Below are 24,355 nucleotides of genomic sequence, written 5' to 3' on the forward strand. Positions count from 1 at the left end.
TGGCCTCTCACTAGTTTTGGCCTCTTCCTCATCTCGCTGTGGTTAGAAGTCCCAGCCCTCTGCGGTCCTGTGTGGTGAACAGCTGCAGAGACCACTGTGTCCCCATTTGCCTTAGTGGGGAAGGGCCCGCCTGGCTGGACCCAGGTTTCCTGTCTACAGACTGGCAGGCTGTGGAGAAGAGGCACCGCCCTGCAAATGTGGTTTCTAGGGGAAGGGGCAGGTATCTTTGAAGTGGGTCCCTGTCGCCTAGTGCCCTGAAAGAGGCCTGGAGAAGGGTGGGAGTAGATGGGAAGCTAGCTGCCAGAGGCTTCAAAACCAAGTTGCTGGGGAATCTGAGGGGCCATTAAGTGGGGGCCTCCTCTGGGCCTGTGCCCAGGGCAGGGGGCTGTGCTGGGCTGGGCTGCCAGAATCTGTGTCACTGTCAGGAAGGTGTTCCTAATGCCTCTGGGAGGGCAGAAACTGAAATACTTTACCCAAATCATGATAGGGAGTGGGTTTCAGACAAGAAGATGATAAAAAGGCATGTTTTACCTCCGGAGAAGGAAGGACAGGAAAGCCTCTAATCCATTTGTATTCTTATTTAACAACTGAAAATCTAGAACTTTTAATTCTAAAATATCTTTCAGTCCCATAGATTGGCCACTTGGGAATGATGGGATGGACAGGAGAAGGGGAAGGAAGGCAGAGTAGAGAGGGAAGAGATGTGGGCAAGCAAGAAAAGAAAGTTCGGTTCCCAGCCCCTACTGTGTCTACTAAAGAAAGCATAGACCTTGGGTGGGGATGAAGTGGAGCAAAAATGCTGGAGAAGGACCTTAAGTGTTAGTTTACAGAACAGTCTGGGGACACCTGGGTGGCTTAGTTGGTTGAGTGTCCAACTTCGGCTCAAGCCACGATCTCCTGGTTTGTGAGTTTGAGCCCCGCGTCGGGCTCACTGCTCTCAGCTCAGAGCCTGGAGCCTGCTTCAGATCCTCTGTCCCCCTCTCTCTGCCCCTCCTCTCTCTCTAAAAAATAAATGAATATTTTTTTTAATTAAAAATAAAAAAGAAGAACAGTCTAAAACTCATAGGTATATGAGGATCAGAACAGTCCTTATCCCTGCCCTTGGAATTGCTATTGGAATTCCTACTTAGAATTCCTATTACCTTTGAACCTACTTTTTATAGCTCTTAGACTGTTCTTATTTCTTTTTTTTTTTTTTTTTTTTTTTTATTTTTTAATATATGAAATTTACTGTCAAATTGGTTTCCATACAACACCCAGTGCTCATCCCAAAAGGTGCCCTCCTCAATACCCATCACCCACCCTGCCCTCCCTCCCACCCCCCATCAACCCTCAGTTTGTTCTCAGTTTTTAACATAGACTGTTCTTATTTCTAAACTACCAGAAGCTGTGCTGTACCGGGGGTGCAGGAGAGACAGGCTGTTCTGTGGCTGTGTTGTGTAATGTTATGTTGTATTATTATTGTGGGCTGGGACCATGGCAATATTGCGTATCTTTATTATCATCTATAAAATGGGAGTAGTATCTACCTTTTAGAGCTGTGCAGATTAAATGCTACTGTATAATAAAATACTTGGCACTCAGTAGGCCCTCAACAAATATTGGTCCCCCTCGTGCAGTAAATATTCTGGTTCAGAGCAGTGCTTCTCAAGCAATCCGCGGTGAAGGATTACTCTCATGTTTTGGGTTTTGTTTTGTTTTTTCATTCCCATTTTGTTGTGCTCTGATTCTTTCATAAGATACTCAAACTGCTATCTCCCATTTTTCACTTCAACAGATTCAAAATTATTTTGTCACATTATTGTCAACGTTTCTGAACGTATACTCTAAACTGAACTCATCTCTGCAGGACTGAGTGACACAGATCCACCCAGCCCCCGACCTCACTTTGAGTAGCAAAGTGTCCAGAGGACACTGCCATTACTTTGAGGGGAGGTGTTGTGCCCTGGGGAGTATTTCCGGATTAAGAGTTGCTGGGAAGGAAGCTGGTATCTCTGGGCAGGAGAGGAACAACAGAGCCAATGAGTACCATGGGAAGCTGCATGTGCACCCTGGACTGCTGAGAGCCGGGGACCAGCCCAAGAGGGACTCAGTTCCTTCAGAAGGAGAAGGTTCCTAAACCTACCTCTGGTTTAACAGGTGCAAAACAGGTTGGAGGGGGGGAGCAACTTGCCCAGTGGCCCATAGTTCAGGCATCCACCACTCCATAGCCTGCCCCTCCTCCTAGCTGGCATTGGGAATCTGAAGAAGATTGCCTTTCATTCTTGAATTGATTTAAATTTTAACGTGTTTTTTTTTGTTTTTGTGGGTTTTTTTTGAGAGACAAGGAGAGACAGAGCACAAGCGGGGCGGGAGAGGCAGAGAGAGAGGGAGACACAGAATGCAAAGCAGGCTCCAGGCTCTGAGCTGTCAGCACAGAGCCAGATGCTGGGCTCGAACCCATGAACCGTGAGATCATGGCCTGAGCCAAAGTTAGACGCTCAACTGACTGAGCCACCCAGGCACCCCATTGAGTTGATTTAAATTTTATTTTAATTGAATTGAAGTGAATTGAATTGAATTGAATTGAATTGAATTTTTAAGAAAACTGTTTGAATTTTAAAAGAGTTTTGGATTTATAGAAAAATTGTGAAAATAGTATAGAAAATTCCTAATAACCCAGACCCATTTTCCTTATTATTATAAGTTAGTATGGTAGATTTGTCACAATTAATGAATCAATATTGATACATTTAGTCTTTTTTTTAAATTTTTAAAAAATTTTATTTAAATCCAAGTTATTAGCATATAGTGTAATAATGGTTTCAGGAGTAGAATTTAGTGATTTATCACTTACATTGAATACCCAGTGCTCATCCCAACAAGTGCCCTCCTTATTGCCCATACCATTTAACCCACCTCCCCTTCCCCTCCCCTTCCCCTCCCCTCCAGCAACACTCAGTTTGTTCTCTGTATTTAAGAGCCTCTTATGGTTTGCCTGTTTTCATCTTACTTTTCCTTTCCTTCCCCTATGTTCATCTGTTGTTTCTTAAATTCCACATATGACTGAAATCATATGATATTTATCTTTCTCTGACGATTTAAATTTTATTTCTGACTAGATAATATATTCACATGGCTCAGCCTTCCAAAGGGGCCAAAAAGTAAAGAATGAAAAGCCTCCCTCCATCTCTGCCACCTTCCCTATAAGTCAGAAAGGCCATCAGATATGTATCCTGTCACATGTCATGAACACATGTTTCTGTCCACTGTGCGCACTCCACTATCTTACTGATTTATCATGGAGTTCATTCTTTCACAGCACAGACGAGCTTCCTTGCTCCTTTTCATGGCAGTGTGGTGTCCCCTTTTATGGAAGTACCATGCTTTATTTAACCAGCCTCATGTTGGCGGACATAAAAGTTGTCTCTAATTTTCTGCTATTATAAATAACACGGCAGGAATCACCTTATAGGTCATTTTACACACGTGCCAAGACCTCTGTAGGTGTGGGATTGTGGAATCAGTGGGTTGCACAAAAATAATTTTGATCTATGTCATCAAATTGCCCTTTACAGAGGTCCCACCAACTTCTGCTCCATCAGTGATGGATCAGAGTTTGAACTAGGTACTTTTTCGGCCAGTTCCTCTAAATGTTAATTTTTGAAATCATGAGGTGGATAGCAAAGGATCACTAACAGGCTCTGGCATCCTTAGAGGAAAACCCTTGTAAGACTGTGCCCTGGGATCTGGGCTTTCAGGGTGTTCTCTGAGGGAAATCTCCTTTTGTGGGGGGGGGGGAGAAAGCTCTTCAGAGGCCAGCAATTTTGGGTCTGTGGCTTTGAGTTGTAAGCAAACTGCAGTGGTCCTGAGAGTAAGGAGTGAGTGGCATTCCTGAGTGGGTCTAAAAATGCCATCCTGGCGGTAGAAAGCTCTGTGAAGTCTCAGGACCAAGCAGACCTTCCTGGAGGCATTTTGGGTTGGCACATAACTCTCTGAGCCTCACGGCTTCCTCATCCAGTAGTGGAGAGGATCCAGTTCACTCAGCAGCTATTTGTTGGGTGCCTGTGTTGAGTGGTGGGCCTGGTCCTTACCCTGATTGCAGGGGAGGGGCAGTGAACCAGCCACACTGAGCACAGCCCCTGAGGCTATCATGAAACCACACTCAACCTCTAAGCCTGCACAGTGAGCACTGGGATCCCACCCATTCCCTGGGTCACCTCTCTGTGGTAGCAAGACGGTCACAAGCCTGGAGTTTTCAGTACTTTATGGGGAGATGGAAAATTTAACCAAACAGTATGAATTCCCCTGCCAGGTGGTGAAGTCTAGAGATAGGTTAACATATGTGAGAGAACTCCAGAAAGTGCCAGGGCTAAACACGTCCACGGATTTGCCCTGCTATACCAGTACATCTGCTTTCTGCTGTAACTCTTTGCTTTTGTTGCTAAGTTATCCCTGGTTATGTTAAAATACCTTAAAAATGGAGAAAACCATGGTTTTCTGGTTACATGGAAATAGGAGCTCATGAAAATGCATTAAGCCACATCATATATTTTTCCTCTTCTGTTATTTGGGGGTAATTCCTTCTTGGTTTAAGAACTGATTACCTACAATGGGACATGGATGTGACTTTGTCCCTCATTTTAAATTCTGAAATTCTGGGAATTTGTTCCAAATCTTGGGAACTTTGCCTCCCCAACCACTAAACTACAGAAAACAAACCCAAAGGGGCAATTTGTACTGTGCCTATGATAGAATGCCTGTGTTTTTTCTTTAAAGGCTGTTTAACTTTATGAAAACTGTGTCTTTATTTCTTTTCTCAGACCTGGGCCATTCATGTGCTGGGTTAAGGGTGGCTGGGTGGGTACAGGGACAGGTACCAGTTTCAGGGGATCACTGCTCTGTTTTTCAGATGACTTTGGGAAGCTGCTCCTGGCCGAGGCCCTCCTGGAGCAGTGTTTGAAGGAGAACCACACAAAGATAAAAGACTCCATCCCTTTGCCAGAGAAGAATGAGCCAAAGATGAATGAAGCCAGAAACTACCTGAGTAGTATCCTTAACCACGGGAGGCTGTCTGTAAGTGGTCAACCCCTGTGCCCGGGGCTTCCTCTCCTCTATCTCCTGCCTCCTATCTGCCATCAAGCCCTCTCCCTGGGTCACCTGAGCAGCAAGTCTCCCTTAAAGGTTGGCTTTGTAGTGTTCAGTACAACAGCCACTAGCCACATGTGGTTCTTGAGCACTTGAAATGGAGCTAGTCCAGAGATGCCTGGGTGGCTCAGTCAGTTGAGTGTCCAACTTTGGCTCAAGTCATGATCTCAAAGTTCGTGGGTTTGAGCCTCGCATTGGGCTCTGTGCTGACAGCTTGGAACCTCCAGCCTGCTTTAGATTTTGTGTCTCCTTCTCTCTCTGGCCCTCCCTGCTCACACTCTCTTTCTATGTCTCTCAAAATAAAGCTGAGTCCAAACTGAGCTGTGCTATCCAAGTGTAAAACATATACTGGAATTTGAAGACTTAGCACAAAATGAAGAATGTAAAAGATCATTAATACTTTATATGGTTTACATGTTCAGACGATAATATTTTGGATAAATTGGGTTAAATAAAATATATTGTTAAAATTAATGTCACCTGATGCCTGGGTGGCTTAGTCGGTTAGGTGTCCAACTTCAGCTCAGGTCATGATCTCACGATATGTGAGTTCGAGCCCCATGTCGGGTTTTGTGCTAACAGCTAACAGCTCGGAGCCTGGGGCCTGCTTCAGATACTGTGTCTCCCTCTCTCTGCCCCTCCCCCACTCACACTCTATCTCTGTCTTTCAAAACTAAATAAACATTTAAAAAAATTTTTTTGATATAATTAATATCACCTATTTTTACATTTTTAATGTGACTGGAAAATTTTACTAGAAAAATTCAAATTATACATGTGGCTTAAGTTATATTTCTATTAGACAGCACTTGCTTGACCTAGTATGTGCCTAGTCCTTTGGACTCCTTAGGGATCTCAAGGAAATAGGACCTCAGTGAGCCCATGATCTAGTTGGAAACATGCAAACATGCAAAGTTGGCTAGCGACAGAAGAACTCAGTAACAAGGCAAGCCAGTTTAAGTCTATGCATTTATTGATTGAATACCTACTGTATAAAAGGCACTGAGGGGAGGTATAGAGGGAAGTATAGTCAGCTCTCTCCAGACCTTTGCTGCTTAAAGCATGGTCCACCCACCTGCAGTATGGGCATTATCTGGGGAGTACAAAATCTGGATCAGAATCTTTGTTTCAACAAGCTCTCCTGGTGATTCATGTGTGCATTAAAGTTTGAGACCATTCTAGATTACAGTGTATCCTGAGCTATAATAGAAGTATGGGTACGTCATTAGAGACCCAAAGAGGACGTGATTTTTCAAGAGATATTCCAAAGTAATATACTTTCTGATTTAAACATTTTATAGTAACCGACTCTATGCAAGGCATTATACTATGAGGGCAATAAAGATGTACTGATTCAACATGGACCCTGCCCTCAGGGAGGTTGCAGGTTTACTGGGAAAATAAGTCTTTTTTTTTTTTTTTTTTTATGTTTATTTATTTTCGAGAGAGAGAGTGAGGGGGGAGAGGCAGAGAGAGAGAGGGCATCAGAGGATCCGAAGCATACTATGCGCTGACAGCAGAGAGCCCAAGGCGGGCCTCGAGATCACAAACTGTGAGATCATGACCTAAGCCAAAGTCAGACCCTTAACCAACTGAGCTCCCCAGGTGCCCCCAGGAAAATAAGTCTTATTGGCAAATTGTCCTAGATGGACTGTGACACATGCTACATGACTAGTATACATGAGGAGGCAAGTTCAAGGGGGATACTCCCTGGGGTGAGGTGGGGAGTCAGCCCGGGGTGATGGTGGCATTAGAATTGGACTCTTCATGGGGGGTGGGAGGGTCTAGACCTTGAAGAGGGGAGGGTATTGACATACAGAGATAGGATAGGACATTCCAAGAAGGAAGCAGTGTATAATTTAATGGTTTCTCTTATTAGGTTCTCATTCAAGTATGTCACTTAGCAGGAGCAAAAGGGAATGGTGAGAAATGAGGTGACAGAGGGACTCTGGGGCCAGTGAGCGGGGACTGAAAAACTAGGCCAAGAAGTGTGGGGCTTTTTCTGTGGGGGAAGTGTCCTGGAAGTCTAACGATCTTGTCTTTAGATTCCTCAGCAGGGATTATGGTAGCTCTGGGAGGTTTCGTGTTGGAGTAAACCAACTGTTTGACCTAGAGCATGTCTTCTGACCTCTTGGGCCCTCCGGTTCCTCATCTGCCAATCAAAGAGGCTGCACTTGATTGGTGGGTCCCAGGCTTTTCCCATCAAGACCCCTTTTAATTGTTTCCTTTGCCAGACTCCATTAAATATTTAAAAATTGTTTTTAAAGTAAAAAATGAGGGACGCCTGGGTGGCTCAGTCGGTTAAGCATCCGACTTCGGCTCAGGTCACGATCTCGCGGTCCGTGAGTTCGAGCCCCGCATTGGGCTCTGGGCTGATGGCTCAGAGCCTGGAGCCTGCTTCCGATTCTGTGTCTCCCTCTCTCTCTGCCCCTCCCCCGTTCATGCTCTGTCTCTCTCTGTCTCAAAAATAATAAAATAAACATTAAAAAAAAATAAAAAAAAAATAAAGTAAAAAATGATTCGGACTCACTGGTAAAAAGTCATTAAATAAACAAGTAGTTTGAAGTAAAAGTTTTTGTTTGCCAGCCCCACCCCCACTCCCATCCCAAGTTAAGCGCTGGTCATCATTTTGTGTTATGTCCCACATGCCTTTCTCTGTGCATTAACAAACACATGTGCATACATACAGGTTCTAATCAGAGTCCTTGCATCCATATTTGACAAGAACTTTTACCTGGAGCTTTCCCCATGCCAATATTTCATTCTCTGCATTGGCTGAATAGCATCCATGTATATTATTATGAAAACTGTTTGTATGCCAAATCACATTTAGGAAGAACAAATTTTACCATGCTCTATTAACTGAAGACATCCATAGTCACCAATAACACTGAGATATTCACCATTATCCACACCAAAGCCAAGAACTTGATGTTGATTAGGCAAAATGAAATATTAAAAGTAGTATGTGGGGTGCCTGGTGGCTTAGTCAGCTAAGTGTCTGACTCTTGATTTCGGCTCAGGTCATGATCCCGGAGATGGGGGATCGAGCCCTGCGTCAGGCTTGAGCAGGCATGGAGCCTGCTTAAGATTCTCTCTCTTCTGGGGCACCTGGGTGGCTCAGTCAGTTGAGCATCTGACTTCAGCTCAGGTCATGATCTCACAGTTTGTGGGTTTGAGCCCCACGTCGGGCTCTATGCTAACAGCTCAGGGCCTGGACCCTGCTTCAGATTCTGTGTCTCCCTCTCTCTTTCTCTGCCCCTCCCCTGCTCGCACTCTGTCTGTCTCTCTCTTTCAAAAATAAACATTTAAAAAATTTTATTTTAAGATTCTCTTTTCCTCTGCCCCTCCCCCTCTCGCACTCTTTCTCTTTAAATAAATAAATAAATAAATAAATACATAAATAAATAAATAAAAATTAAAAGAAAAATGATGACTCATGCCCTGTATTTATCTAGCTCCTTTCCAAAGAAAAGTTCAAAACTCTTTTCTGGACTCGCATTGCTCTGATGCTGTTGGCATTGCTGTGATGGGAGGTGAGGGTGGTTGTTAATTGTTATCTCGCCCTCACTGATGGTGTAAATTAAATTAGCCTGAGCAATGAGAAAATGTGCCCGTGGCTCGAAACCAACATGGGGAACAGCAGTATCTTTGCCCAGCTAGGAGGGACCATGGGTCCCGAGGCTCTGGGAGTGTGTCATTTGTGGCCCTAGCATAAGGAGTGGGTGGCCTGTTTGGGTGACTAGCAAATGCACTTGAAAAATTCAGCCTCGGAGAGTTGACCGATAGTCGGAGCAGGTCAGGCATACAGGGGCTGAGTGGGTCCACTTGGTGGAGGCATTCTAGCAGTTCAGCAGACAGAGCCCTCTGGTACTCAGGGAGGCTTCTTAGGAAGAGGTGGGTCGGGAGCAAGTTCCCAAAGGATGGAAGAAGATCCAGATAGACCAAGGGGGAAGTGGGGGGAGACTGTTCCAGATAGGGAGCTGTGTGAGCAAAGGCAAGGGGAAAATGTGTGTTTATAATGACCAAAACACCAGTGCAGAATAAGAATTTGGCTTTGCTGTACTCCGTATCTCTTAACTGGCTTCTGAGAGGGCAGTAGGTGGTGGGGAGTGGTGGAGGCTTTCCCTGGGGCTACAGGTTCCCCAGACTCCAATCTCCCTGAAGGGAAGCAGGGGTAGCACAGAGGCCCAAGGTAGGAGCCAGCATTGCATCTCCAAGGAGCTTTATGGACAGAGCTGCTGCTGGGTGGTAGGGGCAGTGTCCAGAGCCTGGCCCAAAGGGGTGGTGGGGCCAGCTGAGTGCAGAGATGGAGGGCGAGGGCTAGAGCAAATGGCCATGGAAAGTGGGAGATCTTGGAGGGGAGCTGGGCACATGTCCAAGAACAGGACTTTGGGACAGGGCTGAGCAGACCTCCTGAGGGAGGCCCCAAGAGTCCTTGTATGGGGTTGAAGATTTGGGCATTAGCAGTACTGGAGAAAGAAAAGGAAGAAACCAACTGGCTTGAATTCAGGCACTTGATTCTGCACTTGAGATGAGGATGGTGGCCCAGCAGGCCTTGGCTCTCCTGCCTTCCTGTCCCACTACTGACAGGACCCTTCTTACCACAGAGGTCCTGCTGTTGCAGGTGGGGCTTCAGTGGCTGGCCCCTTACCTGCACAGCTTCTTTCCAAGGCCTTTCCCCTCACTGTATATTTGTACAGATATGCATGTAAAGAGGACCCCCAGTTATGTGAGCTTTAGGCCCCACAAAATTTGGTTAGGTCCTTGACTCCTACTTGTACTGAGAACAAATGCCTGAATTCCTGAGCACCAACCTTGGGCTGAAGCCTTCTGGACAGAAGACAGAGCCCAGTCTGCAAGCTGCCTGGGGTCTGGTTGGGGGAATAGTACACACACGCATGAAATAATTGGGCACTCATGTAAGGATTTCAGTGAGAACCATAGTGTAGCCCACAGACTGCAGGTGTAGAGAGAAGAGGGATGTCACATGTACTGAGGACTGGGGGGGCTTCCTGGAGGAAGAGGGGAGTTCTGAGGAGGGTCTTAGGCAAGTCGTCATGGCTCAGTGGGATGGGGCGGGGGTCCATCCCAGGGTACCTGGTGGGGGTGGGGATGGGGTGGGGAGGCCTTGAGGCAGAAGCCTGCTAATGTGTTTTTTATCCTTTTAGCCACAGTACCTGTGTGAGGCCATGCTGATCCAGGGCAAGCTGCACTATGTGGAGGGCTCATACCGAGATGCCATCAGTATGTATGCACGGGCTGGGATTGATGACATGTCCATGGAGAACAAGCCACTGTATCAGATGCGGCTGCTGGCAGAGGCCTTTGTCATCAAAGGTAGGTGTGGATGCAGCTGGGGCCCTAGAGGGCACAAGCCATGGCTCCCCTCCACCATGTTCAGCTCCTTACACCCTGGCCCCCTGTGCCAAGAGCATTTGGTAGCTGTAGGAGAGCAGATGCTATATTGACAGTTGGCCTGCAGGGCCAGCGTTCAAGATACGTGACCCCTAGTCGTGCCCGGGCGCTAACCAGCCAGGTGGACACCAGCGGCAACCAGCCACACCAGCGCATGCTGACTGACGGCAGCCACCAGGCCAGATATCAGGAGCCTCAGGTTCTCGCCTTGGCTCCGTCAATAACTAGCCACCCAGCTGCACGCCCTTGGGCAAATTACCACTTCACCTTTCCTGGCCTCAGCTGACTTATGTGTGAAACAGAATTGTAACACCTGCCCTCACAGGGTTACCATAACCAAGAGGAATCAGCTGGGTCATGATGTTGAGAAAGGCTTAAAAACAATGCCATCCCGTCATCAGGCTGGTGCTGGGGACTGACATTGGCTACAGATCAGATGCTCTGTGGTATAGAGCAGCCTGTCCCTCCTTGGGTATTTGTTGGGCACCTGTGAGTGGCCCAGAGATCAGTGATGGGCAGGTCAGAACCAGTTCCCAGAGTAAGGGGTGTTGTGGTGAGGACCCAGGCACACAGGGTCAGTGATGGAGAAATTCCATGATATGGAGCTGTGGATGATGGCTCACCTGGGGCACTGTTTAGTGCCATTGAACTGACCCCGAAGGGGTTACATGTTAGTAAAAGCCTGAGCCCAGACTTTGTGCTTCAGGCTTCTTCTTCCCTGGATCCATGAACCCTAGGGTCACAGAGCCTGAGGGATGGCCCTCAGTGGCAGTGCGGTGTCCCAGGAACTCCCCCCTGCCCAGATGGTTGTCAGGAATCTTAGATGTTTGGTCATCTCCTTATTCCAGCACAAACCAGCCCCCAGAGAAAAGTCTAGACATGCTTATGGCCATATGGAGATTGGATGTTTGAGATGGTAGAGTGTCACCTTCTTCTCTGTTGTAGATAGGGACGTTCTCTCCATCTTGTATATGGGGAAACTGAGGCCCAGGGAGGCTACATACCTTGTCCAGAGTTGCCCAGAGATTTGTGGTGGAACCAGGATTGGAACCTCCACTCTGTCTCCTTTGGATCCCAGGGGACATCTTTGCAGAGCATGGCCTCCTTTGACTCTGGCTCCTGGGTTTCTCGAGGGCTATTTGTCCACCCCTGGGTCCCTTTCCCTTTAGAGAGACTATTCACAACCTCCCAGGAAGTCTGCTGAGATTGTCACCCAGGACAGATGCAACACCAGCATGTAGGAGGACAGGTGGCCATCTAGGTTAATCCAGTATGTGGGTGTCTTCTTCCTTGGCTCTCTCGTCCCTTTCTCTGTGCCCCAGCATAGGCTGGTCTTGGGGGTGTTTTTCATTTAGTGTTTGGGTCTTTTGGGCCTCTTGAAAACCACTCTGCCATGGACTCCCCAAACCTAACACCCTTCCTCGGGGGCCCTTTCCAGCACTTTTTCCTGTAGACCTGGCTCTACCTACTGCTCCCTGTCTTCTGCTCTCTACTCTTTCCAGCACGCCTCCAGCTTCTTGGGGGAACACAGTCCTGGTGGTCAGAGGTCCTGCAGGGGAGGTAAGGAGCCAAGTGCCACTGGCGTGGGCTGCTTGGTCGTGGCCTGTGCTAGCTCCCCGCCCCTCGCTGACTGCACATGGCCTCCCACGCACCTGTCTCCTCTCTGCTTGTCCGTCCTGTCCTGTTGCAATGCCTGTGCCCTACCTGCTGCTTGGCGTGCTGAGTTTCACCTGACCCTGTGTATGCTTGAGATCATGCATGAGGTCTCCAGGGTGTGCATGATGTTGATTTTCCTGGGTTTGGGGGTACCTGGTGGGTCGCCCCATGCAGAGAGAAGGGGACGGGGATGGCTGGTCACGGGGTTGTCTTAATCTGCTGGGCTCCCATAGCAAAGTACCTTAGACTGTGTGGCTCAAACAGCAGAAATTTATTTCTCAGAGTTCTGGAGGCTGGGAAATCCAAGATCAAGGTCCTAGCAGGGTCGGTATCTGGGAAGGCTCTCTGCTTGGGTTGAAGATGGCCACCTTCTCGCTGTGCCCTCACATAGCTTTTCTTCCATCTCTTTCTCTTTTCTTCTTATAAAGTCACCAGTCCCATCACGAGGTCTCCACCCTCATGACCTCATCTAACCCTGACTATCTCCCGAGGGCACCATCTCCAAATACCAACACATTGGGGATTAGGACTACGTGCAACATGAGCTGGGGGGAGACACAAACATTCAGTCCATAGAAAGGATGGTGGTGGCAGGAGGCCACAGAATTCATAGAATGATAATAGTTATTAATCCCTCACTCCATGCCAGGTACACCCTCACTGAATCCACACAGTAGTAAATAGGCCTCATTGGGTGTTCTCTTCATTCCCTTGTTATAGATGAGGAGTTACAGTTGATGAGGTGAAGGGACTCGTGGATTTCATGGGAATAGCAGAGCTGGGATTTGAACCCGGGCAGCCAGAGCTTGTAGATTCCCCCATGGTAGTGCTGCTCAGAAGCCTAGACTGAGAGCAGTGACAGAAGCTGTCTAGGCTAGTCTGCCCCATGTTACAGATGAGGAAGTCAAGGCTGATGAAGTGGAGCGTCCTTACCCAGGACAGTAGTCAGCTTTGTTTGAACTAGAATCCTCTACCCGAGGCAGCCTTACAGCTTTAGGTCCTGTCTCCAGGTAGCTACCCCCCCCCCCCCCCCAGGAGCCTGCCTTCCCTAATCCCAAGTGTTGTCTGGCCAGGCCATTACACCACAGTTTATTTACTGTTTTGCACTGGCTTCTGCTTCATGGTTCCATCCATGGTTCCACTTGGTGCCATCCAGTGGGGCAGGGAGTTTTCTTGGCACACCTGTCTGGAGGAAGGAGGATGGGGCCATGTGTCACGGGGCCTGGAGGCTCAGTGGGGGCGCATGTATGGGTATCTCCAGTGGAGCTCCTGGTCTTGTTAGAGGAGTCAGGAACAGGCTTCGGGTCTCTTCACTGCACCCCCCTCCCAGCCCCCAAAGACATAAAAATACACTCAACTCACCCACTTTCTGCTTCAGGGCAGAGCGATCTGGTTATGTGTCCTTCTAAAGCATCACTCACAAGGGCTAGGCCTTCCTCTGAAGTCAAGGGGATGTGGATGAGACCAGAAAATGCTTTCTGATTCTCAGGGAGGGCTCTAGACACCATCTTGCAGTGGTCTTGGGTCTCTCTTGCTGAAATGCAGAAACAGTACTTGCATACGTGTGTATATTGCATGGGGGTTACGTGACCCTCCAGCTTCTGTAATGGGATTCATCTTCACCTCTACTCTATAAGGTGGGGAGGTGGGTAATTGTTATGCCTACTCTAGGGATGAAGAAACAGAGACTTGCAATCTGTAAGCAGTGGAGCTTAGATTGATGGCCGGGTGGTTGTCTCTCAAGCTTGTATCCTGCCTGTGACAGAGGACCCCACCTGGAGAGCAGGTTGCAGTTACCTCCAGAACGGGTTCACACAGATGAGAGTACAGGCAGTGCACAGAGCCCTGAGAAAGGAGAGGGTCCTGCCAGTTACTGCAGAATCCAGGGGCCAGCCAGGAGGAACGATGCCTGTGGGCACACTGTTGTTCTGTTGCTGAGAGTAGTCCATGGGGGGCCTAACTGGGCCTTGGGCAGATGGGGGGCTTCTACCTCTCCTGGCCTCCATCAGCCCTGGGTTGGCTAGGAGCTGCAGCCACCAGTGAAGCCCTGTATCACTGTCCCATGGGTCTGCTTAGTGTGGAAGCAACCCAGGGCAGTGGTGTTGGTAGGCAGATTGTTCAGAAAACTTCCTTTTATATGTCAACATTGGTTACCTTGGCCCAGAGTGAGAAGTCTGCCCCTCTACCACTCTGTTCCTTAGGCCCTGCAGTGGCTCCAGTGTGACTTCTGCCAGCCCACCATCCCCTGACCAAGCATGTCAGACCAGGGGAAAGCCCTGGGAAAGGAAATGTTCCCAGCCCATTCCAGGTACAGATGGTAGACATCTATTTTTGATGGCATTGCCCCACCACCATCTTGGTTTGTTTCAAGGGAACATCTTCCATTTACTTTGTATTAAAAAAACAGTCCAGGGGTACCTGGATGGCTCAGTCAGTTAAGTGTCCGACTCGTGATACTGGCTCGGGTCACAATCTCACTGTCGTAGGATCAAACCCTGTCTCTCCCTGTCGCACTCTGCCCCTCCCCGACTTGCACGCAAGCATGCATGTGCACACCCTCTCTCTCAAAATAAACAAATAAACTTAAAAAAAATGTTTTTTAAATGTAGAATAATTTGGTTTCGAGGCCCTTCTCAGAGGGCCAGTCTGCAGTGCCACCCACCCTCACGAAGCCCCAGGCAGAGCCTGCTCATTTGATTCTGCCTGCTCATGGTTTCCAGCCCTGTCTTTCTGCTGAACTTGAAGCCCTGGGGGGACAGGTGGTCATTCCTTCTGCAACCCCAGTCTTCTCTGCCTCTTCTCCCTTCCTGGAGCCACTCACATTCCAGCTGAATGAGGTCTCCACCTGGTGTCCAATATGGTGTGCAGAGTTTTGTCCCTTTACCTTTTCTTGAGCCACTGCTCTTGCCCAGCATGCCCCTTTTGTACACGCAGAGATAGCCCTAACACTCCCTTTAGGTGCAGTTCAGGTGTATCTTCCACCAGGAGGCTTCCCTTGTGTATAACTGCAGCCTATGGCATTCTTTTTCTCCTTCAAGCTCATTTGGACTTTGACCGAGTCTCCCCGGTTAGAAGTCAGTATGTTCCTCCTGCCAGGCATCTGGCCCCTGGCCATTATACCCCTCAAGGTCCTTGGCTCTATGTCTTCCAGGAAAAAGTAAAATTTGCCAGCACCTGCCAGGGTTGCCAAGATGAACAGTAGGGCTCCCTTCCCTTGAGGGAGTGGCAGTCAGTTGAGCAAAGCCTGCTTCTGGTGTGATGTGGCTCTGGGAGAAGCAGCTTCTCTGGAGGAGGAGCTAAGCAGGTAGTAACTATGGCAAGACCGATGAGTCACAAGCTACCTGGTGCCTCTCTTTCCTGTCCAGTCCCTGACTCAACAGGCCACAGCATTAGTGGAGTTTATGGTTTGGAAAAATCAGGAAATGGAAATTACTCCAGAGGTGGCTAGTCTGTAGCTTATTTCTGCAGCCTATTGGGGGCAGGACATTGGACTTCCTGCCTAGCCTGGGTGCCCAGCCATGTGGCTGCCCCCAGTTGTGTTCTCTGCCTTGACACCTGAGAAGGGCATTTGCAAAGTTCCCTCTGGGGCTGCAGCTCCTTAGCAGCCCACTTCCAAATGGGGGTCACACACCTGGGATCGCCTTACACGTTGAGTGGTCTGAGGCTTTGTTTTTGCAAGGGTTGGGATCTGTCTGGCTCAAAGGCTCTCTAGAGCAACCTAGTAATAAGCCTTTGGACATTTGGCATCAGATCATCTCCATGGGTAAGAAACTAGAGCTAGAGATTTTGTTGACTCAGACAGAGCCCTTGGCTCTAGAGCCAGGCCTAGTGGTTTCTGTCTCTGCATCAGGCCTCAGGGCCCCTCTCAGCCCCCAGCCCTCAGTTTAATGGGTAAGCAATAGGCTGGGCTGAGGGGTGCTCACACCTCTTGCCCTCAAGCTGCATCTGGCTCTGTAGCAGCACATGAGAGCCACAGCACAGGATCCTTGTGAGATCCTGGGGGTGGGGGGGTGGGGGTGGATCAGGCCTTTCCCAGGCCACAGCCTTAGCTCTTGATACGGTCTGGTCTCCCTATCTCCAGGAGCAGAAAATTTCCAACCCTGCTTATCAGACTTGACTGTCAGCTACCTTGGATTGTTGTCCACAGGTAAAAAGGGCCCCTGGCAAAGCTGCATCATCCAGAGGGATTGCCAGGAGTAAAGCTTGCCCTTTTTGTAGACCTTGCTGTGGACCCTAAGAAGTATCCAACATAGGCCAATATCCTGAAATGTTTCTACCAGATGCCCTAAAGCTCCAGCCTTCACCTCAAGACAAAATAGGCTGCATTTCAATGGGCACTACTGCTGCTATATATCTGGAATTCCAGTTTCTTAATTGTGAGATGGTCAGTCCTCACTCTTGTATCTGACCTTAAGTCAGCCAGGCTTGCATTTCAGAAATTGTACCCTCTGACATCATCATGCTTCTGGGGATCAGTTTCCATATAACCAGGCTTAGGGTTGTAATGACAAAAATGTAACTCCAACTAGCTGGAAAAGCAACAACAAAAAGGAGGGAGGCACTGGAAATGTATGACCCCATGTAACTAGAAAGTCATTGGAGGTAGGTGGCATCAGGCATAGCTGGATCTAGGGGCTGCATGTGTTGATGTCTTAGCACCTCCAGGTTTACATGGTTCTGTGCATAGCACTTACAGCCTCAGGAGGAGAGAGTGCTTCATTGACCTGATTCCATCTTGTGCCTACCCTGGAATCAGTTACAGTGACCAGCATCAAACCTCTGGGTTGGTGCCGGGGGTGTGATTTCCACCTGAATCTGGTGGACTGAGTTGGAGGAATGGTTCCTCAAAGGAAAATCAGTGTGCTGTTAACCACAGTAGGTGAAAGGTATGGAGGGCAGAATCCCAGAGCTCAGGCAGAACTGACTCACCTCGGGTAACACCGCTAGTGACCAGGTCAGGATGTGAACTTGGCTCTCTCTGACTCCAGCTTTTGGGGTCATCCCTGATACGCCAAAAGTACTTGGGGATTGAACCACTCTGCTGCAGAGAGAGGAAAGTGAATGGAGCTATCTGGAGTTTTTCCTGGTTAGCTTGGAGGTGAACCTGAACTTAGGGAGGAATTATCTGCAGAGGAGTAGAAGAGGTGCCTTCCAGGTAAAGGAGAAGTCCAAAGAGAAGCCCCAGGAGAAATGGAGGTGACTTGTTTAGTGGGGGGCAAGGGGTGGTGGTGCCAGGAATGACTGAGCATGAGAGCCTTGCAGTAAAGCTCAGGGGGTCTTCTTGCTGGTGTTCTAGAACTTTATTCCTGGGTCACCATGCTTTGATGGGCATGCAGGAGCTTCAGGGCCTGCACTTTCAATATCTCAAGCTTACCCAGTTCAGCCCCACAAGCCACGGCATCACTGTCCACCTCTCAGAGGACTGTTCCATGGCAAACAGCTGCCTCTCCCCTCAGGCCTGTGTCACTTCCAGTTCTCCAGCACTAGCTCAGTGTGGTAAGGTGTGAGGGAGGAATGACCCTCCATTTCCCTGAAAAGCCACGAGTCCTGCCCTTTTCCCCTCTTGCTTGCAGCCCAGCACCAGGGAGGCCACAGTCCACGCTCTGGACAGGCTTGCTCACAGGCTGACCAGTAGAAGATTGGCCTGGCTATGGAGAAAAATGGCCCCAGTTCTCCCAAAATACTGCAGCTAGGTGCTAAGTGGTGAACAGGCTGTGAAAAGTAAAAATGTAAACAAACAAACAAACAAACAGAAAAACACTTAGCAGCTGTGAGAATTATGATCTGCAAATTCTCTTCTCACTTCTTGAGTGTTTGTTTTCTTTTTTTTCTTTCTTTCTTTTTTTTTTTTTTTTCTCCTGTCCTCTTTTGGTCACTGCAACCCCAGGCTATTCTGCTCTCACCTGGGAACTTGTGGCTTATTAGAATTTGAAAATAAAAACACCAGGCTTCTCCTAGGGCAGGACATGGTGGCATATTTGGTTTTGGGTTTTTTTTGTTTTTGTTTTTGTTTTTTTTAAGCAGGAATTAGCTGTTGATTTTGGCTTCCTTCTCAAAGGGGCATGGGTCGCTTGCCCTGTGGGGAGGCAGGTTAGCACTGTCAGTACCGCTGCTCTGTCCCTAGACTGCAGTCCACAGTCCAGGCTTCCAGAGGGAGAGGAGTGCTGTTGGGGCATCTTGGAAGGAGGCTGGGTGTGTTCATTGTGTGTGTACCTGGCCTTCACTGAGTTCTTTCCTGGGCTGGGGGTGTGGAGTGCAGGCAAGGCTGTGAGGGGTGCATTTGAGGGGCCCATCCCCTTGCAGAGTGGACAGCTTCACTGCAGCCACCAGGGGCTGGCCAGAAGCCTGAGGTTTGGGAACCCTTGGGGGCATGGCAGGTAGGGGGAGACATACATAGGGAGTCTGGGCCGAGACAGCAGACAGTATTGAAGCCAGAAGACCTGGATCTAGTTTGGACTCTGGCACTTTTAACTGAGGGGTGTTGGAAGGAATCTCTTCTTGAATTAGAGGTTTCATCTGTCATTCTAGGGAAAGACCAGATCCCTTCCAGAGAGATCACTGTGAGCCTCACTTAACATTCTCTGAGAACATGCATGCTAATCTATATAATACCGTCTAATTTCAATTTCACGGCCTGCATGAGTTGGGCATCGGTGGTAATCCCATTTTGTGTTTCAGGAAATGGAGACTAAGATCTCTATAAACATTTTGGGGTGTATCCTTCTGGTCTTTTTTCCTATAGGTTTATATGTGGCTTTTTAAAGAACAAAAATAAGTTCATACAATCATACTTTATAATCTCTTTTCTAAAGTGAGTATTTTATGAGCCATTTCCCACTACATATCTACATCACTGTTTAAAGCTTAACTGCATTGCATTGTTAGAATCTATTGCAGTTTAGCAAGCTTGTCTCCTGTTATTGGACCTCTAGGTTAAATTTCATCTTTTTGCCATTATAAATAGTGCTACGGTAGATATCTTTCAAACTAAATTTTTGCTTATGTCATTAATTTTTTAGTGATAAATTCTTAGAAGTAAAGTTAGTGGATCCACTTTTTGGAGACGGGTGCATGGAGTCAAGTTGTCCACTTTCCTTTTTTTTCATTTTTTTAAATTGGTAAAATGTACAGACTCATGAAAAGATACTCAACATCACTCATAATCAGGGATATGCAAATCAAAACCATAATGACCTATCACCTCACACCTGTCAGAATAGCTAAACTCAACAACACAAGGACCAACAGGTGTTGGCAAGGATGCGGAGAAAGGGGAACCCTTTTTCACTGTTGGTGGGAATGCAAACTGGTGCAGCCACTGTGGAAAACAGTATGGAGGTTCCTCAAAAAGTTAAAAATAGAACTACCCTGTCTATGATCCAGTAATCATGCTACTTGATATTTTCTCAGAAAATACAAAAACTCTAATTCAAAGGGATACATGCACCCCTGTGTTTATTGCAGCATTATTTCCAATAGCCAAATAAAGAAACAGCCCAAGTGTCCATGAATGGAAAAGGATATGTGGTGTATATATACACAATGGAATATTATTCAGCCATAAAAAAGAATGAAATCTCATTATTTGCAACAACATGGATGGAGCTAGAGAGTATAATGCTAAGTGAAATAAAGCAGTCAAAGAAAGACAAATACCATATGATTTCACTCATATGTAGAATTTAAGAAACAAACATAAAGAATGAGCAAAGGAAAAAACAGAGACAAACCAAAAAATAGACTCTTAACTATAGAGAGCAAACTGATGGTTACGGGGAATGGGTGAAATGGTGATGGAGATTAAGGAGTGTATTTGTCGTGATGAGCACCAAGCGATGTGTGGACGTGTTAAATCACTATTGTACACCCGGAACTAATATAACACTGTAGGTTAAAAAATTGGTGAAATATAGGGGCTCCTGGTGGCTCAGTCGGTTGAGCTCCTGACTTTGGCTCAGGTCGTGATCTCACGGTCTGTGAGTTCAGGCCCTGCGTCGAGCTCTGTGCTGACAGCTCAGAGCCTGGAGCCTCTTGATCAGATTCTGTGTCTCCTCTCTCTGTCTCTCTCTCTCCCTCTCTTCCTAAAAAATAAATAAACATTAAAAAGAAATTTTTAAAAAATTGGTAAAATATATATAATCTAAATTTAGCATCTTAACTATCTTTTAAAGATTTTATTTTTCATTGTGATCGAATACACATGATATAAAATTCACTATCTTAATCATCTGCAAGCGTACATACAGTACAGGAGTGTTACATGTATTCACATTGTTGTGTAACCAGTCTCCAGAACTCTTTATCTTGGGAAACCCCAACTCTGTACCCACCAAACGTCTCCCCATTTGCCCTTCTCTGCAACTTCTGGCAACTGCTGTTCTATTTTCTGTGTCTATGAATTTGTCTACTTACTTTAGGTTCCTCAAAGAAGTGGAATCATACACTATTTGTCTTTTTGTGACTGGCCTATTTTACTTAGCATAATGTTCTTAAGGTTTATCTGTGTGACATATGGCAAGATATCCTTCTTTTTTTTTTAATTTTTTAACGTTTATTTATTTTTGAGAGATGGAGATAGAGCACGGGGGGGGGGGGGGGGGTGGCGGGGGCGGGCAGAGAGAGAGAGAAGGAGACACAGAATCTGAAACAGGCTTCAGGCTCTGAGCTTTCAGCACAGAGACCGACACGGGGCTCGAACCCACGAACCGTGAGATCATGACCCGAGCCGAAGTCAGACGCTTAATCAGCCGAGCCACCCAGGCACCCCAGGAATATCCTTCTTTTTTAAAGCTGAATAATATTCCAATGGATGCATATTTCACATTTTCTTTAACCATTCATCCATCAAAGAACACATGGGTTCTTCCACATTTTGCCTATTGTGACTAATCCTGCTGTGAACTTGAGTGTACAAATATCTCTTTGGGACCCTCCTTTCAATTCTTTTGGGTATACACCCAGAAGTGGAGTTGCAGGTTCATAGGGTAATTCTGTTTTTAATTTTTTGAGGAACTGTCAGACTGTTTGCCACAGTGGCTGCACCATTTTCCATTCCCGCAGTCGCCTGCTGTTTGAGTGTGATTTATAAGGTTCTTCCCTACCTGGCATTGAGGCCCCCTCCCTAAGGGCTGAAGCAATGACTTGCATTTCTTCCTCTCCCATCCCCAAACCCAGAGTACCTAACTTGGGGCTTAGCCTTCTGTGGGTACCAGGTGCCCTTGGACCAACTGTGTAGGAGGGAGGTAGGAGTCCACCCAACTGGAAAGTTCCATTGCAGAGGAAACCGTCGTGCTCTCCACCTCTGCATCTAGGGCCCAGAGCTCCAAAAGGCGGGGCTTCTTGGAAAGGCGCCTGCCTGGGATGTGATGACTCATCTCAGCCTGAGGAGGCAGAGACCAGCCTGGGTGTTGAGCCCGGGGCTGAACCAGGATCAGTTTGCCTCCAAACCAAAAGTTCGGACTTAGTGAAAAAGCAAGCACTCTTCTTGAAAGGGACCTTCCCTTGGCTTGTAAAGCTGGGTGTTTTCACAGAAAGGCACCTTTGCCAGTGGGAATCAAGAGGCGGTCCCCTGGGCTTCCTGGCAGCCCCCGGCTTCCTTCTGGCTCATAGGATTGTGTGACAACCACTGGGGTCTTGTGGGGCCAGGCTCAGGAGCAGCCAGCCCGTCTGTCTCATCTTGGATCTAGTGTTGTGGTTTGGCCACTTGTGCAGAAATGCTCAAGGGGCAGGCAGAGGGTGAAGGGACCCAAGGGCTGGAGTCTCTAGTGGGTTTCGATCAGATGTGTATGAACAGGAAAATGGACCTTCATGGGAGTCAAAGAGCAAATATAAAGAAGCCCCAGGGCACCTGGGCGGCTCAGTTGGTTAAACATCTGACTCTTGACTTCAGCTCAGGTCATGATCTCAGGGTTCATGAGACAGAGCCCCACATTGGTCTCCGCACTGAGTGTGGAGTCAACGTGGGATTCTCTCTCTCTCTCTCTCTCTCTCTGCCTCCCCTGCTTCTGCTCTCTCTCTCTCTCTCTCTTTCTCAAAATAAATAAAGAAACTTAAAAATAAAAAAAAGGTAAGGTCAAGAAGCCCCTTTTTATGGGCAGAACTGGGTGACTGGACTATCACCCTCATTTGGAGAAGCCATTGCCAAGCTCCAGGAAGCTTTTTGGTCTTACGTATATTGGAAATTATTTCACAGAGGACCACCTTAGTGACCATAGCTCTTCTACCTCCATCTTTTAGTTCTCTGCTGTCACAACTGCTTCCTTTGGAAAAGGAATTATATCCGTTATTTTTGATAAATGTTTATACAGTGAGGTCTACCAATCTTAAGTGTCTGATTTGGTGAGTTGGACAAGTGTAAATACCCACATAACCAACACCACAGTAACGACAACATTGCCATTACCCTAGAAGTTTCCTGCAGGCCCTTTTCCAGTTGGTTCTCTCTCCACTCCTAATAAGTGGTTAGTTTCTATTAATACAGATTATAATTTTGCCTTTTTTTTGAATGTCATGTAACTGAAATCCTATAGCACGGGCAGAGAGGCTGGTTACAGAGTGGGAAAAAGACATACACAAAGGAGATACAGGTAAAATGTTCCACTGGTTCTGAGGTCAGGAGGCCTAAGACAGCCTCCGGGAGGAGGTGGTTTTGCTGTGAGTTTTCCAGGAGGCTGGGACTTAGAATTCCCAGAGAAGCATGGCCGAGAGGCCTCTGCTGGGAGTGGAGGGAACACATGAAGCAATGGACAGCAGAGGCCCCACAGACACATGTTACTAATTTCACCGCTTTGTAGTGGTCAGCCCAGGGGAGGCTTGGGACTGGCAGCCCGAGCAGGCCAAGCAGCTGGCATTTTCCATCCCAGGTCTGGGCCCAGCTGTGGGACAGGAAGGAACCCAGCCAGCAGCATGTGTCTCAGGGGAGCCGCAGAGCAGCCATGTTGAGACAGATCCGCTCTAGGGCTTCTGGAGTTGGCTACACCCTCCTGCCATCTGCAGCTGGTCTCCCAGGCCAGGCCTCTGAACCACCTTCCTGCAGGGTGGACAGGATACGTAGCTGGGAAGGAGGAAGCAGGGCCGGCACCAGCAGTGAGCGGTGGCACCTGCCTTCTGCCTGCTTTCTGCGTCTCCTCCAGGACTCCCACTCTTCCTCTATCCTGTTTAGTGCTCTCTTCCCCTCCTGGTCATGAGTCATTTGGCAGGAGGCACGTTGACCCTCGGTGACCCCGGTAACTGAGTATTTGTGTTGAGCAAGGGCCTCCACGTTCTGTGCCTGCCTTCTCCCCGGCCGAGTCACCCCGACCTTTGGACCTGTTCACGCCCCAGCCTGGCAGAGGGCAAGGTCACTAAATCCATATGAGTTGGGATCTAGCCAAGAAAAACAGTAATTCCTTACCTTGTATTTGCAGGGCACTTTGTACTTTGTCAGACATGATCAGGCTTGCCATCTCTTCAGCTGGCCAGCCAGGGCTTGTTAAGTGCCTACTATGTGCCAGTTTGTAGAAAGGCAAACGTGATAAGGTTGATGCCTTTCAAAGTTTACAGTCTGGCTGGGTATGCATGTGAGTAAATAAATATAAGAAATGGTGGGGCAGGAGTATGTAAAGCATAGACTGGGGCCCCAGGAGGGATCAGTTGGTTATACCGGGGTGTATTAGGAGGGGGCAGCCCTCAGCAGGGCGGAAGGTGAGTGGTAATTTTGGGCAGACTTGGGAGATTCGGCAGGGGTATGCATCCCAGGCAGGAGGAATGGCTTGAGCAAGGTCAGCATTGGAAACAGGAGGTTGGGTGTGGATGCAGCAGTTGTGGTGTCTTAGCTCGGGCTACTGTAACAAAGTACAGACTGGGTGGCATCAACACGACAGACGTTTATTTCTCATGACTCTGCAGGCTGGAAGTCTGAGATTAGGGCACCAGCATGGTCAGATTATGGTGAGGACCCTCTTCCAGGTTGCAGGCTGCTGACTTCTTGCTGTGTGATCATGTGGCAGAAGGGGTGAGGTGGATCTCTGGGGTCTCTTTTATAAGGCTATTAGCCCCATTCATCACCTCCCAAAGACCCCTGCCTCCTAATACAATCACCTTGGGCACTAGGTTTTCAACATATGACTTGGGGGGTGGAGGACACAAACATTCAGCCTGTGGCATATGGTGAGAG

General features: G+C 47.8%; 1 protein-coding gene across 1 annotated transcript in view; it reads left to right on the top strand.

Moving 5' to 3' along the window:
• Positions 1 to 24,355, top strand: part of TTC7A (tetratricopeptide repeat domain 7A) — a 120,436-nt gene that overhangs the window by 5,212 nt on the left and 90,869 nt on the right. The window contains exons 2-3 of the mRNA XM_042932202.1: positions 4,892 to 5,055; positions 10,299 to 10,467. Coding sequence (XP_042788136.1) covers positions 4,892 to 5,055; positions 10,299 to 10,467 — 333 coding nt within the window. The remainder of the gene's footprint in view (positions 1 to 4,891; positions 5,056 to 10,298; positions 10,468 to 24,355) is intronic.

This window comes from Panthera leo, chromosome A3 (genome assembly GCF_018350215.1).
Source record: "Panthera leo isolate Ple1 chromosome A3, P.leo_Ple1_pat1.1, whole genome shotgun sequence".
Classification (NCBI taxonomy): domain Eukaryota; kingdom Metazoa; phylum Chordata; class Mammalia; order Carnivora; family Felidae; genus Panthera; species Panthera leo.